At 41.2% G+C, this 15,605-nt stretch overlaps 1 protein-coding gene across 2 annotated transcripts in view; it reads left to right on the forward strand.

Moving 5' to 3' along the window:
- SQOR (sulfide quinone oxidoreductase) overlaps positions 1-14,867 on the forward strand; it is a 30,902-nt gene extending 16,035 nt beyond the window's left edge. For both annotated transcript variants that reach the window (XM_079953398.1, XM_079953399.1), the window contains exons 5-10: positions 2,670-2,864; positions 4,466-4,675; positions 6,754-6,937; positions 9,148-9,215; positions 12,356-12,534; positions 14,690-14,867. In XM_079953398.1, the coding sequence (XP_079809524.1) occupies positions 2,670-2,864; positions 4,466-4,675; positions 6,754-6,937; positions 9,148-9,215; positions 12,356-12,534; positions 14,690-14,747 (894 nt within the window). In that variant the 3' untranslated portion in view covers positions 14,748-14,867. The remainder of the gene's footprint in view (positions 1-2,669; positions 2,865-4,465; positions 4,676-6,753; positions 6,938-9,147; positions 9,216-12,355; positions 12,535-14,689) is intronic.
- Positions 14,868-15,605: the final 738 nt, after the last annotated feature.

A 15,605-nucleotide genomic window follows, 5' to 3' on the forward strand; every position in this document is an offset into this window, starting at 1 on the left:
GGGGGGGGGGTGGACAAAAAATTCATCCCCAGAAGGCATTTCAGTCCTGAAAACGTTGCAGTTATTTGCATGCAGGTTTGGGGCCAGTGTGTATTTAGAACACCGTGTTTTTCCATGTAAAACTCGCCCCCGTGTATAAGACTACCCCTATTTTGGGGGATTCCAAATTAAGAAAATGGGGCAGGGGGTTCCCAGATTTTTTGAGCTTTTTTTGGGGGGGGGTTGCCATAAATCGCTCACCCGCCTGACCAATGCTGACAATCGCATGCATCGCCAAAGCCACAAATCGCCTGACCGTTCGCCGCAAGCAGCCGCCAATCACCCACCCAATTGCCGCAGTGGCTGAAACCAATCGCCCAACCTCACTCTGCACTATCCGTGTATAAGACGACCCCCAATTTTTAACATTATTTTATAATAGAAAAACATCATCTTATACACCATAGTGGATTCCATAGTTTTCCGTGTATAAGATGATGTTTTTCTATTATAAAATAATGTTAAAAATTGGGGGTCGTCTTATACACGGAAAACTATGGTATCCACAATCCAACACAGAGTTTAATGCACTTTGAATACCACCGATTTCAATGGTTTTAAGTGTACTAGAATCTGTGATGGGCTGGGGCCAGGATGTTCAGGATCTGGGTGCTGTGAGGAAACTATTTTTTAATTGGGAGTGTGTGCATGCAAACTGTTTATTCCAGATGGTGATCATGACAAGACAAGTTGCATGTGCAGTGGTACCTTGGGTTAAGTACTTAATTCGTTCTGGAGGTCCGTTCTTAACCTAAAACTGTTCTTAACCTGAAGCACCACCTTAGCTAATGGGGCCTCCTCCTGCTGCCGCGCCGCCGGAGCATGATTTCTGTTCTTGTCCTGAAGCAAAGTTCTTAACCTGAAGCACTATTTCTGGGTTAGCGAAGTCTGTAATCTGAAGCGTATGTAACCTGAAGCGCATGTAACCCGAGGTACCACTGTATTTCCTGAAGGCTAAAAGAGAAGGCCTACAGGGGCCCTCTGGTGGTCTGTCTTAAGAAGTTGAATATATCCGAAGGTCTAGCACTCGCTTCATGCATGGGATCAGTGTGAGAATGAATGAGCTTTGCTTCAAATCGGAGAATACTCGCAGTTCATGTTAGTATATGACAGTTAATGGTGGAATTTTGGACATGTTTAGAAGTACATCCAGAATCGAATTTCATTTCCCTCATCAACAATACAACCTCTTTTATTTAAAAATTAGAAACAAGTCAGTTGCTCTCTGTTTCAGACTGCTCATGTTACGTGGAGGAAGGCTTCTTTATCTTACGCATGTGCAGGTTTTTAAAAATCTTTATTGAAAGTTCAAAAAGTACATGACTATATGGGCACCAAACATGGTGAGACACAAACAAAAAAGAGAAAAGGAAAAAGAGAAACAGAACCCATGAGGAGGGAAAACAAGGGGGGGGGGGACGCCCAAAATTGTATATTTTACGAGGTTGCTATTGTACTTCACCAGATCTTAACCTATTACAGTATTTGTAAGAACAGATTCCAAATATCATTGAATTTGTCCATGGCAAGTATGCAAGTTATTCATATGTTGCAAGTTTGTATAAGTCTTCAATCCAATCGTAGAAGGGAGCCGCATTTTTATTTTCCCAGTTCATCAGGATCAGTCTTTTTGCTGTGGTAAGGGCACCGAGAGTCCACCCATGTTGTCCTTTTGTAAGGTTCCATGTGCTGGGTATATAATTCAAGAGGATACTTTGCTCTGTACATGTAAGGTTGTTCCATTCAGTTCTGTTGATGGTTTCAGTTACCTTCTGCCAAAAATCTATCAAAATAGGACAGTGAAAAAACATGTTTTAGAGAAGCAGTATTCCTATTGCATCTCCAACGCATGTGCAGTTTTTACCAAATTATGACTCCATAGCCTTCCATACATTCAGGAAGGCATCAGTAATTTGAGGAACGGTTAATATCCGAGACAGAAGCCTGTGACCCTCCAGATGTTATTGGACTGCAAATCCTATTGTCTCTAGTTAAAAGATGCCCAACGCCCCAATGCATGGTGGGAGTTGTAGTTTAGCAACATCTAGAGAGCCGCAGGTTACTCATTGCTTGCCTATACCAACTAGGAGACACCATGTGACATATCACACAATAATATGCCTTGTTTATGCGAAGACTTGATCTGAATATTTTACCAGTTATAGTGGTACCTTGGTTTATGAACTTAATCCGTTCCGGAAGTCTGTTCTTAAACCAAAGCGTTCTTAAACCAAGGCGTACTTTCTCATAGCAACGGGGGGCTCAATTTACAAATGGAACACACTCAACAGGAAGTGAAACGTGTTCTTATTCCAAGACAAAGTTCACAAACCAAAACACCTCCTTCCGGGTTTGCAGCGATCTTAATCCAAGTCGTTCATAAACTAAGCTGTTCTCCAACCAAGGTACCACTGTACTGAATCAAGATAAACGCTGATGTAATAGCTCTGATCATGATCTCGGTCCCAAGAAAATCTATAGGAATTGCGTTACTATGTTACTGAGGTTGGCACTTTCCTCCCATACTCAATGGCTTCAATAACGCAGCTGGAAAGAAGCCACTCTCAATTTGCATTTCCCACGCACCTGGCACAATTAAATATTACTCAGCTAATTTTGTTTTGTTGTAGATCAAGGGCTTGCCCGAAGCTTTCAGCACTCCTAAAATAGGTTCCAATTATTCCGTTCACACCGTGGAGAAAACTTGGAAGGCTCTGCAAGATTTCCAGGGAGGAAATGCCATATTCACCTTTCCAAACACACCCGTGAAATGTGCCGGAGCGCCACAAAAGATCATGTACTTGTCAGAGGCGTACATGAGAAAGGTATGCGCTGTCTGTTATTGGAAGCTGAGCAGACTCGATAGATCTGCGTTGTGGCTTGAGCAGATGGCAAGATCTTTGCAATGCAAAAGGGCCAGAGCTTCATCTGCACAGATATTACGCTCTTTTAAACTGCTGGGACTCTCAGCCTCTGTTCACAAAAACTTTTTAGCTATTAGGGTGGACTTCTCTCTCGTCTCCTGAGAAAGATGGAGGCAGGGAGGCTGTCCCTTGATTATGTTATAAGAAAAAAATGGCTCCCTTTCCCTTATGGGGTATTCCAAAGCCCATATAGAGTCCTTAAGTGGGTTCCCTATCGGTAGGAGGAAATAACAGAGGCCAACCAGAGTATATTGAGAAGCAAAGCAGCTAGTAAGCCTGATCTTTATTCAAGGAACTGTTGCAGCAGGGTCCCCACTAACCACACAGAGGAGGGAGGCGGACCCTTAACAATGGTGCACAAGCCCTTATATAGACCTTTGAAATTGCCCACCCTGTAGCCCAAGACCACCCCCCAAAACATCATATATACATCACAGAGGGAGGCAGAAATTTGAGTGTTGCTTCTCTCCTGTCTGCCAAGATACCTGATAATGCCCTACTTGGTTGCATTATCTGGGTTGCCTGGCCATTCCTTTGGGATGGTAAATACTTAGTTCCTGAATCTCTTACACATATTGATAGTGTGCTCAGCTTAACAGCCTTAAATGGCCTCGGTCCTGTATACCTGAAGGAGCATCTCCATCCCCATTGTTCAGCCTGGACACCGAGGTCCAGCTCCCAGGGCCTTCTGGCGGTTCCCTCATTGCGAGAAGCCAAGTTACAGGGAACCAGACAGAGGGCCTTCTCGGTAGTGGCACCCACCCTGTGAAATGCCCTCCCTTCAGATGTGAAGAAAATAAGCAGCTATCTTATCTTTAAGAGACATCTGAAGGCAGCCCTGTTTAGGGAAGTTTTTAATGCTGTATTGTTTTTAACACTTGATTGGAAGCCGCCCAGAGTGGCTGAGGAAACTCAGCCAGATGGGCGGGGTATTAATTATTATTATTATTATTATTATTATTATTATTATTATTATTATTAACAGATACTTGCCAAACTGTATTTGAAAAGGGAGGGTTAAGCCCCTACAGTCAAAAGACCATTGGAAAGCTTTTTCCCATTTCCATCCTCCTTGCAGAGAAATATTTAAGGTCAATTTGGGAGATTCAAAATGGCTTCAGGATTGTTTTCCTGTACTGTTTCAGACAGGTGGTTGATATACTTATGTATGTGTTTGCCTGTACATTTATTTTATATTTTAGACCTTAGAATTCTTATAACAATTACGTTGATTCATTAATCACATTTTTTCCAGCTGTGTCTGCATATATTTGCAAAGGACTAAAGCAATTGTTTTGAAGAAAAACGTGCACTTTGCTTTATAGATGGTGTGTGCGCAATAATGTGATGGTGAATTCTACCCTTTCCCAAAAAAAGTTGTACTAAATTATGTTGGATTTTTTGGGTGGGTGTTGTAAAAAATAGCATTCTGTCTCCTGCTTCTGGTTTGACACTCATAACTATGGTTTTGAACCTTTACTTTTGAATTATCCTCTTGGTAGACTGGGAAACGACCGAAAGCCAAAATAATCTTCAATACTGCCCTTGGAGTGATTTTTGGTGTTCAGAAGTATGCCGATGTTCTGCTAGAGATTATCAAATCGAGGGACATTACAGTCAACTACAAATACAACCTTGTTGAAGTTCGAGCTGATAAACAGGAAGCGGTCTTTGAGAACTTGGACAAAAGTGGGGAGACGGAGGTCTATCAGGTCAGCAAAATGAGATTTTTTCAGATGCATCTATGTACAAAGCGAATTATTGTGAGTATTGTGATTTTCCTGTTTGTGACCTGGATTGGCTTCCTGTTTGTTAGAAAAGGCAGGAAATAGTAAATCAAAATGTTGATCAAAGTATGTGATGTGAGAAGGTGAAAATGGTTGATACAGTGAAGAAGTGGGGGGAAAACTTTATAAGGACATTATCTTAATACTACTACTAATAATAATTGCAACAACAACAAATATTATTCATTCCCCACCCATCTGGTCAGATTCCCCAGCCACTCTGGGTAGCTCCCAACAGAATATTAAAAACACGACAATCATCTCTAGGAATTCCTTTTTTCTTTTTCTTTTTTGAAGTAATTTTTATTGATATGACAAAATAAATCACACAATTAATCTTTTTTTAAAAAACCATCTTAAACTAAAACAAGATTCCTCTGAATCCTGAGATTTCCCTCCTCACCTCCACAGGTCCTTTATGTATCTTAATCCACCGCAAATTAATATTTCCTTCAAATTACGGTCCTCCAAAATATCCAAAGGGACGCAGGTGGCGCTGTGGGTTAAAGCCTCAGCGCCTAGGGCTTGCCGATCGAAAGGTCAGCGGTTCGAATCCCTGCGGCGGGGTGCGCTCCCGCTGCTCGGTCCCAGCGCCTGCCAACCTAGCAGTTCGAAAGCACCTCTGGGTGCAAGTAGATAAATAGGGACCGCTTACCAGCGGGAAGGTAAACGGCGTTTCCGTGTGCGGCTCTGGCTCTGGCTCTGGCTCTGGCCAGAGCAGCGATGTCACGCTGGCCACGTGACCCGGAAGTGTCTCCGGACAGCGCTGGCCCCTGGCCTCTTAAGTGAGATGGGCGCACAACCCCAGAGTCTGTCAAGACTGGCCCGTACGGGCAGGGGTACCTTTACCTTTACCTTTAAAATATCCAAAGTCTTTATAACACTGCAAGAGTTATTCAAAGCCTGCCAAAGAGTTCAAGCGTTTCCAGTGTTCTTTTAAATAGGATCTATATTTGTCCCATTCTCTGTTGAAGTTTTGATCCGCCTGATTTCTGATTTTCAAAGTCAATCTACTCCAATATTTTCATCTGCCAGTCCGCTTTTGTCGGCATCTTATTCCCTTTCCGTCTCTGGGCAAGCAACATCCTTGCAGCTGTAGTTGCGTAAATGCATCTTAGCCAGGGAAAATTCTCTCTCTCTCATGCTAATCTATAGTATCAGATATTGAAACTGAAATACTTTATTGTCACTTGTATACTGTGAGATTACACAAGCACCCCCACTCAGTTCTCTTAGTCTTAATTCCCTTCTCAATTCTTAATTCCCTTTACTGACGCACACCCACCAAACCCGAAAGTCAGTTGCCCTGTTATTATCTTTTCATTCAGCAGCCTAACAGCCTTCTATATCTTCTGCCTGAGGACAGGAGATCAAGAAAGTGCCGGCCAGGGTGTGAATCATCCCTGAGAATTTTCCTCACTCTCCTGAGGCAACGTTCTTCCGCGATGCCATCCAGTGGATTCACTGGACAGCCCATAATATCTTGTGCTGTATAATATACAGTTGTGCTTGAACTCAGGGCCGCATTTAGATTTGATGAGGCCCTAAGCTACTGAAGGTAATGAGGTCCTTTATATGTCGAGCTGTCCTTTGACAAACAACAAATTGTCACTGTTCTTTGTGTTGAATATATGCTATGTGGTGATTTATGGAACTAATAGGTATCTTAAGCCATTTGCACATGTTGTCATGCAACTAGTCCATGCAGAATGTAGGCACCCTATATATAGAAATGAGCAAACCAGTGATATTTTAGGGAGCAGGCTAGCAGACAGGGCCCATTACTTACATCATAGGAGCCTACACAACACAAAACACTGTTGCTGTATGAAGGTTTTATTTTATTTGTTTTTTATCTTATATTTTGGAAATGTACATCCGGTGGTTTTTTTCCTTTAAATTTTTTGGGGGACCCCAAGAGAGTGGGGCCCTGAGCTATAGCTTGTTTAGCTTATACGTAAATCCGGCACTGCTTGAACTCTTTTCTCTTTCGCTGGATGCAGTACGAAATGCTTCATGTCACACCCCCCATGGGACCCCAAGACGTACTTCTGAACAGTCCAGTTTCAGATGCAGGGGGCTGGGTCGATGTAGACAAGGAGACATTGCAACACAAGAAATACCCAAATGTGTTTGGGATCGGAGACTGCACTAACCTCCCCACTTCAAAGACGGCTGCAGCTGTAGGTAAGAGTGGCTTTTGCAATTAACTGATTCAATGTTAATTCAATGTTAGGGACGCGGGTGGAACTGTGGTCTAAACCACTGAGCCTAGGACTTGCCGATCAGAAGGTCGGCGGTTCGAATCCCCACGACGGGGTGAGCTCCCGTTGCTCAGTCCCAGCTCCTGCCAACCTAGCAGTTCAAAAGCACATCAAGGTTGAATGTTAAGAAGGATGCTAGATCATAAATAACTGCCCACCACTGAATTAGATCTGATTTTGATGATAAGTGAGATTAAGGAAAATATAATTTTTTTGGAGAATTGCTAGATTTTATTTAAATGAGCGGAGATAAGATTGTAAACAAGTGGGTAATTTGCTTGAAAAATTTTTTTTTAGTAATGATGTAAGTGGGAGCGGGAGATGTGAGGGAGTCCAAAGAAGCGACGAAATTATGTTATGATATAAGTAATGTTGTTTAATATTTATGCATTTGTATTCAAAAAACCTTAATAAATATGTAATAAAAAACAAAAAACCAAAGTGCAAGTAGACAAATAGGTACAGTGGTACCTCTGGTTGCGAACAGGATCCGTTCCGGAGGCCTGTTCACAACATGAAAAGTGTGGGTTGCGATTCGCCGCTTCTGCGCATGACGTCATTTTGCGTTTCTGCGCAAGCGGCGAAACCCGGAAGTAACCCTTTCCGATACTTCCGGGTCACTGCAGAACATAACCTGAAATAACGAAACATGAAGCGGACATAACATGAGGTATGACTATACTGCTCCGGCTGGAAGGTAAACGGTGTTTCTGTGCACTGCTCTGGTTCGCCAGAAGCGGCTTAGTCATGTTGGCCACATGATCCAGAAGCTGTCTGCAGACAAATGCCGGCTCCCTCAGCCAGTAAAGCGAGATGAGCACTGCAACCCCAGAGTCGTTCGCGACTGGACTTAACTGTCAGGAGTCCTTTACCTTTTTTTTATTCAGTGTTAACATAAATATTGCATTTAATTCTTATTTGATGTAGCCTTTTTTGCTCTCCTTGCAGACCCTTTTGATATCTGAAGAAAAGCAGTATACAAATACCTGAAATAAATATTAATAAATGTTTGCTGCAAAACTGGCCTTAAACATTGAGTCTTAAGCTTCCTATACTGAAATAATCCTTTTATGGATCTGATGTCTGAAACATCAGAAGTAGGGTTTTTTAAAAAAAGTTTATTTGACTGACCAAGGGTGCATCTACACCCAGGGGAAAAACGCTATTAAAATTAAATCATTATAACAAAAGGGGGAAAAAGCTATGGAAAAATCACACAGAAATTCTTTTGCTCTCTGGCACCATCTGGTGTTGCATGTTCATAATGCATTCAAAATACTGTTTTTTGACTGATGTAGCTGAGTTAGATTAGATTTAGTCCCTGAGCCTGAGGTCTCCCATACTTGTTCTACTCCAGCCCAATTTTTTCAAGGCCTCAGATATCAGGCTTTCCAGCCTTTGTATCTGAAACTCCAGTTTTGTTAAACTGGAGATACCAGGGATTAGATCTCAGACCAATTCAGTCAGCTAGCCCTGGGGATTATCTAATTGATATTTTTTTTATTGTTATTCATGTTTTTACACTGTATTTTATGCTGCTTTTATAATTGTTTTAAAAGTGTTTTAAATTTGTTGTTAGCTGCTCTGAGCCCAGTTTTTGAACCAGGAAGGGTGGGGTATAAATAAAATTTTATTATTATTATTATTATTATTATTATTATTATTATTATTTCTTCTTCAGGTCTTCTCTGCTCTGCTCCTGAGCTACACAACTGCTCTCTCTAGTCTGCCCTATTATAAGCAAGCATTGGTCTTTAGTTAGTCATGCCTTAGAACAAATTAATAGGACTTATTTACAACTAATTTTAGCTAGACCAGGGTCCATCTATTTTATCAGTGACTAAATTATGGTACAAATTAGTGGATATTCTAACAGAGGAAGCTGTGTTGGTCCGTTTGGAAATTGAGACAGAAAAAGAAATTGCAACACAGCAGCAATTAGAAACTTTGGCAATTAAGTGGTCTATGAATAGCTTAAATAATAATAAATAAAAACAATAAGAGGAATGCACAGAGAAATGTTTCAAGGGGTAGCACTTAAAAATAGAATTTTATTTTTAGACTCTAGTGTTCCTATTTTGGGAAGAAAAACGTTGCGGCACTAATGTAAACAAACCATTATCTCTTCTGTAGCTGGCCAGTCTGGTGTGCTTGATAAAACCATTTCTTGCGTAATGAAGGGCAAGCCTCCAGCTAAAAAGGTAAGCTGGTTAATTCAATTAATTGGTCATTAAGTCAGTAGTATTATCACTTCGAATCAAGAATTATGTTTTTAATAACGATCCCATGGGTAATGACTTAAGTTTTGTAACATATTTTGAGGCAGTATTCTTTAACTTATTAAAGATCGGAAAGGTTCTCTCCCAAATTAAAAACGCCTTGTTCACAGGTCGTCCTCAAGCATTGTGTGGGCAGGGATATTTAAGTTGCATTTTTTTAAAAAAAAAATGATGCAAAAAGTTGTTCCTACAGTTGTCAGGGACAGACTGTCACCAGCGCATAACCCCAGTGTTCTAAAGTTTGCGCTAGCTTTATTTCAAAAAGTAAAAACCAGGACACCCCAAAAGTTGTTGAGGTTTCTAAAGGAAGCCCCCGAAATCTGACTTTTTCAGCAAAAGCTACAAGAATTTTTGAGGCATTTTGGGTATGATTTAACCCCCATTGCCAATTTTCAATGATATTTCCCCGATTTATGAAAAATAATCTAAAACGCCATTTTCAGAGGTGAATTCCAGGACATGTCCTGAAAAATCAGGACGTAGGGCAGCCCCACTCTTAATAATGTGGGTCCAGAATATTTTAAGGACCACCTAATCCCTTATATCCCTGCCCTATCACAGAGTTCTTTGGTGAAGGCACAGCTAATATCTACCAGGATCTGTACAATGAATATTGTGGGCCCAATATTTTGGAGTTCCCTTCCAATTCAGATCAGATTGAACTTTCAGTGCCAACTGAATACTTTTTTTAAAAAAATCCAGCAAGCAATTTAATTATAGCTTGATTTTATATTTTCAAATTATTATATTTTTATCTTTGTAAACCAGTTAAGAGACTATTGGGAGATAAGTGGTAGATAAATGGTTTTAAGAAAATCTCTCTCTCTCCATATATCTGGCCACACAAGTACTGGCAAATGTTATTTCCTAGTAATATGATGTGAGGAGCCCCCAATTAGGAGCATTAAATTAATCCATTTAATTAAAACAATGTTCCGTTCTTCTGCTCCTCTGCTATCATGGCCCAACTGCATTTGGTAAACACCACTCCAGATATTTATTTATTTTTACCGGCAATACAAGAACAGATATAACTTGTGTCTATGCTTTTCATAGGTTGGATTTTCTTGCATTTTCTGGAAAAAAATACCATCCCAACAATTTTATGATATGCTAAACACTTGCAAATTTATTTATGGTTTTTTCTGCAATGTTCATTTTTTAATACTGCTAACATACAACAGCAGGCAAGAGAACTTCCAAATTGCCATTATATCCCTGCTTTTGGACATAAGCCAAGTCAGTAGAAAAAGACAAAACATCGTAATGAGAACTTGGTACTGGGGAGGTATACTGTCTCTCTCTCTCTCTTTGAATCTTTATTTTAAATTTTTATTTTATTTTGACAAATTAATAGTAATAAATAAATAAGAATAAAAATGTGCACCCCACTACCGAGACCATTCCATTGTAACTAAGCAACCTCCACAAATTTCAACACCTCTTGCGATGGTTTGACCCCTTTCCGTTTTAACAGTACAAATTCTACAAACAACTTCCATATCTCCTCAAATCAATCAATCAATCAAATCCGTTTATTGTGAGGACCATGCCTGTGCACAAAAATCAACACTAAAATCAGTAGTTAAAAATATTAAAATTCATTACATACTATGCCAACAAAACCTTCTTCCCACAAAGTAGAAAAGGAGGGAAAACGAACAGCGAGTTAAACAGACGATGAAGGGGTCTTTACATTGTTATTCATAAATCTTTCCCTGGCTTTCATGGCCTTCATCACAAAGACCGCTACCACATGGGTAATGCGTGGGTTTGCATCAACTAACAAAAATTTTACTCTATCTCCTCAAAATCATTTCTTCTGCATCTTCCCCGTCTTACCTTAATGGCACATGTTAATTTATCATTAATAGCTATATCCCACACCTCTTTGTACCATTCTTCCTTTTTATATTCTGCTTGCCCCTTCAACTTCCTCGCTATAATAATTAGTGCAGCTGCCAATAAATTTGTGAGCAGGACCTTCATAGCCTGTGAAGCTTCCACCCCATCGTAAATTGATAATAATGCTACCTCTGGACTTTTGGTCAGCTTTAACCCAGTGGTTTCTGTTATCTCCTTAAACACCCTTTGCCCCCCAAAATTGTACATATATACACCCCCACCATATGTGAACATAATTCCTCGTTTCCTGGCATCCCCTCCAACATAACACCGAATACAGCGGTACCTCAGGTTACAGATGCTTTAGGTTACATACTCCGCTAACCCAGAAATATTACTTTGCTTCAGGATGAGAACAGAAATTCACGCGGCGGTAGCGGGGCAGCAGCAGGAGGCCCCATTAGCTAAAGTGGTGCTTCAGGTTAAGAACAGTTTCAGGTTAAGAATGGACCTTCGGAACAAATTAAATACTTAACCCGAGGTACCACTGTATTCCTTGTTTATTTGATTTAATCTGACTACATTAAGTACCATCTCCAAACTAATTTTTAATAATTTATTTACCATGTTGTATGAAAGAGGTAAAGAGATAGAATTACACAAAGGTTATTAGTCGTACCTTGGTTTTCGAACAGCCTAGGTCTTGAACGTTTTGGCTCCCGAACACCGCAAACCCAGAAGTGAGTGTTCCGGTTTTCAAACGTTCTCTTGGAAGCCGAACGTCCGATGGGGCTTCTGCGGCTTTTGATTGGCTGCAGCAGCTTCTTTGGTTTTTGAACGTTTTGGAAGTCGGAGTTTTAGACCGGATTCCGTTTGACTTCCAAGGTACGACTGTATTTTGCATAAGCCAGGCATGTCCAAAGTCCGTTTTGGGGGCCTAATATGGCCCGACGGGCGGTTTAATCCTGGGGTGAAATCCAAAAAAAGCTCAACTTCAACCCTTAAAAGAGGTTAACAACTTTGGTCGGCCCTCACAGCCCTTCACCTCATCAAATATGGCCCTCTTTGAAAAAAGTTTGGACACCACTTAGTCATAAGCAGACTGGAGGGATCCTTCTGGGGTGGGGAACCTGAGAAATTATTTTGCAAAATTCAGGTGAAGGTTTTTTGTGTGTGTGTTCCATTATGTAAAATGTACACCACAAAATCTTTTGTAGTATGATGGATACACATCCTGCCCCCTGGTAACCAACTACAACCGCGCGATCCTGGCAGAATTTGATTACAGTGCGCAGCCTTTAGAAACATTTCCCTTTGACCAGAGTAAGGAGCGGCTGACAAGTTTTCACATGAAAGCTGATCTCATGCCTTTCCTTTACTGGCATGGGCTATTGAAGTAAGTATTCCTTGTGTATATGTGCCAAACTAACTTGCATGGGTTTTGGAAAAACCAACCAACGCAAAATGCAAGGGCATTTTTTGCGGCACAGGTTTGTGGAATGCGGCAAACCAACTGTACATTTCTTAACTGCACAGGTAGGTTTTCGTTTGAACGGTGAATGTCTAAAAAAAAAAGCCATTTGGACCGTCATAGAGAAAATTTAACATCTTATATTGGGAGGGGGGGGAATTAAAGATGCAGTTAGGTGTTTCAAAGACGCTTTTATAGAGGGAAGTTCTATATGTGCTATCAGTTTAATGCCGAAGTACACAAAACAAGCAAAAGGGATGCGGGTGGCGCTGTGGGTTAAACCATAGAGCCTAGGACTTGCCGATCAGAAGGTCGGCGGTTCGAATCCCCGCGACGGGGTGAGCTCCCGTTGCTTGGTCCCTGCTCCTGCCAAGCTAGCAGTTCAAAAGCACGCCAGTGCAAGTAGATAAATAGGTACCACTCCAGTGGGAAGGTAAACGGCATTTCCGTGCGCTGCTCTGGTTCGGCAGAAGCGGCTTAGTCATGACCCGGAAGTTGTTTGCGGACAATTGCTGGCTCCCTCAGCCAATAACGCGAGATGAGCGCCGCAACCTCAGAGTCATCCACGACTGGACCTAATGGTCAGGGGTCCCTTTACCTTTACTTTACACCAAACAAGCACTTTAAATTAAAAAAAATCTGCCGTTCCAAATGGATTGACGCAGCTTTCGACTTACGTAGCTGCAGAGAGGGAAATTTGACTTGCCAAGTTCATTTTTCAGAGGGATAGCTTTAACTGCAGTCCTAACGCCTGGGTTGGCTATAGTGAGGCTTGACACAACCATCACCCCAATTTAGGGTCATAAGAGTCTGCTGGATCACACCAGTGCCCTCATCTTGTCCAAAATCTGGACAACTTGCCGCCCATTGCAAGCCCACAAGCAGAACCACTTCCTAGAAGCTGCCATTTCCAGCAGTTAAGTATTCAGATCCTCCATCAATTTGTTTTATCCTCTTTGAAAGAAATCCAAGTTGGAGGCCGTCAAGGCAGGGGAGCAGGGAAGAATGGCCCTTTACTGAGCCATCTCTCAGGCTGGTGCAGCAAAGATGCCCAGATCAGGCCCATTGCTGTCAAAGGACAGCAACTCTCATGCCAGCCCCAGAACACCCCAATTTCAGGGGCTTCTGCCTGCCTGTTTGGGTGGGTACACCCAAGGGCACTCCCTGACAGTGGAGCTCAACTGTTGACAGAACCAGGCAGAACTGAGCAGAGAGACAGCTGCACTCTATCCAAAACTCCTTCTGCACTGCGATTCAGGGGTTTGGATTGCTCTGTTACAGTTCAGCAGCTTGTAGCTCCATTTGACTTGCAATTATTATTGGGGTAAACTGTACTTTTAATACAGTTTAGGGAAGCTTTTAATGTTTGATGCATTACTGTATTTTAATATTTTGTTGGAAGCCGCCCAGAGTGGCTGGGGAAGCCCAGCCAGATGGGTGGGGTATAAATAATTATTGTTTGTTGTTGTTGTTGTTGTTATTATACAGTAAACTCTACAGTAAACAAAGTTATACATAGTTGTACCTTGTTCAACTTCCAAAACCTTCGGAAACCAAAGCACGGCTTCTGATTGGCTGCAGGCAGCTCCTGCAGCCAATTGGAAGCTGCTTTGGATGTTTGCAAACCGGAACTCTCACTTCCGGGTTTGCAGCAGTTGGGAGGCAAAACGTCAGATTACCAAGGTGTTCGGAATCCAAGGTACAACTGTATTTCATTTCATTGTCCTAAAGAAATGAAGCGTTTTTGGTAGGTAATGTGTATTTAAAAACAAACAAACACACTCACACACGTATTGTATTGTCCCCCCATTTTTTTAAAAAAATACACCAATTTTTCCCTTGGTTTCCAAATTTTACATCTCAGATTAAACATGAACTATATGAACAAGTCATCACTGCAGCAAATAGCAACCATTTCAATTTATATTTTGTCATGCCAGTTACATAACTTATGCAAATATGAGAAGGGAATCTTGATTGTAAGGAAAGCACCAACATTAAAAGGTTTTTTTTTGGTGAATATGATGGAAGCTTGAAGTGGTCTTTATCCCAGTTCTAACCCTTGAAAAAATTATTCTAGGGGATACTGGGGAGGTCCAGCTCCGATACGAAAGCTGCTACACCTAGGGTTGAAGTAGCCGCCAGTCCTTTTGTACCTGCTACGAACCACAAAAGTACGACCACAGCTTGAAAAGGTATACAGCAAGATATAGAAACAGATGTCCTGTGCAGTATATCAATAAAAGTTTCTGAGCAGACTAGAGCTTCAGACTCATAATACTTGGATTTTATGTATTATTTTTTAAAGCAAATAAACTTGGTACTTTTCAATGTCTTTATAGGTCCCGAATCTACATTTTAAAGAAAACTTTATCCAGCTAGTAAATGCACCATCCAGCATAGTGTAGCAACAGCTGCATTTTTAGCTGTTGACTTTCTATTTTGAGTCTACCCATGAGATAATATACTGAGTTGTGTTAGTTTATATATGTGTTCTCTTCCCAGCTTTAACAGCTGGTGTAGTGGCTAACTGTTGACCTTGAATGATCCCAGTTCAAGAAGTGTTACAAGTCTGTAATACAGATAATGGTCTACCTTACAAATCTGTCAGAAGGGCTACAGGGAAAATTCAGAAAGCGTTCTATAAAATGTCGTGTCATTACAATTGTACCAACTCCTTATCAGCAAGTGTCTCCTTACATAGAACTTATCTTTGTAACAAATATGGAACATTCTGCCCTTGTTCAATGAAAACCAGGCTTTATTTGTGGCCTTTTCTATCAGTACTGCCAATATCTGCATTGTTAAACGTATTGTATCACACTGCTGAAGTCAATATTCCCTAGATAGCAGCCAAGTAAGTGGGAACTGTCTCAACTGCCTGTTTCCTGTGATTTGTCAGCAATTGCAGAATTTTCTTCTGTTGGGGAGGAGTCATGGCTCAGTAGGATTGATCCTATGTTTTGTAGGCAGTGTCCCAGGCACAATCGCTAATT

The sequence above is a fragment of the Podarcis cretensis genome (genome assembly GCF_951804945.1).
Source record: "Podarcis cretensis genome assembly, chromosome: 14".
NCBI classification, from domain to species: domain Eukaryota; kingdom Metazoa; phylum Chordata; class Lepidosauria; order Squamata; family Lacertidae; genus Podarcis; species Podarcis cretensis.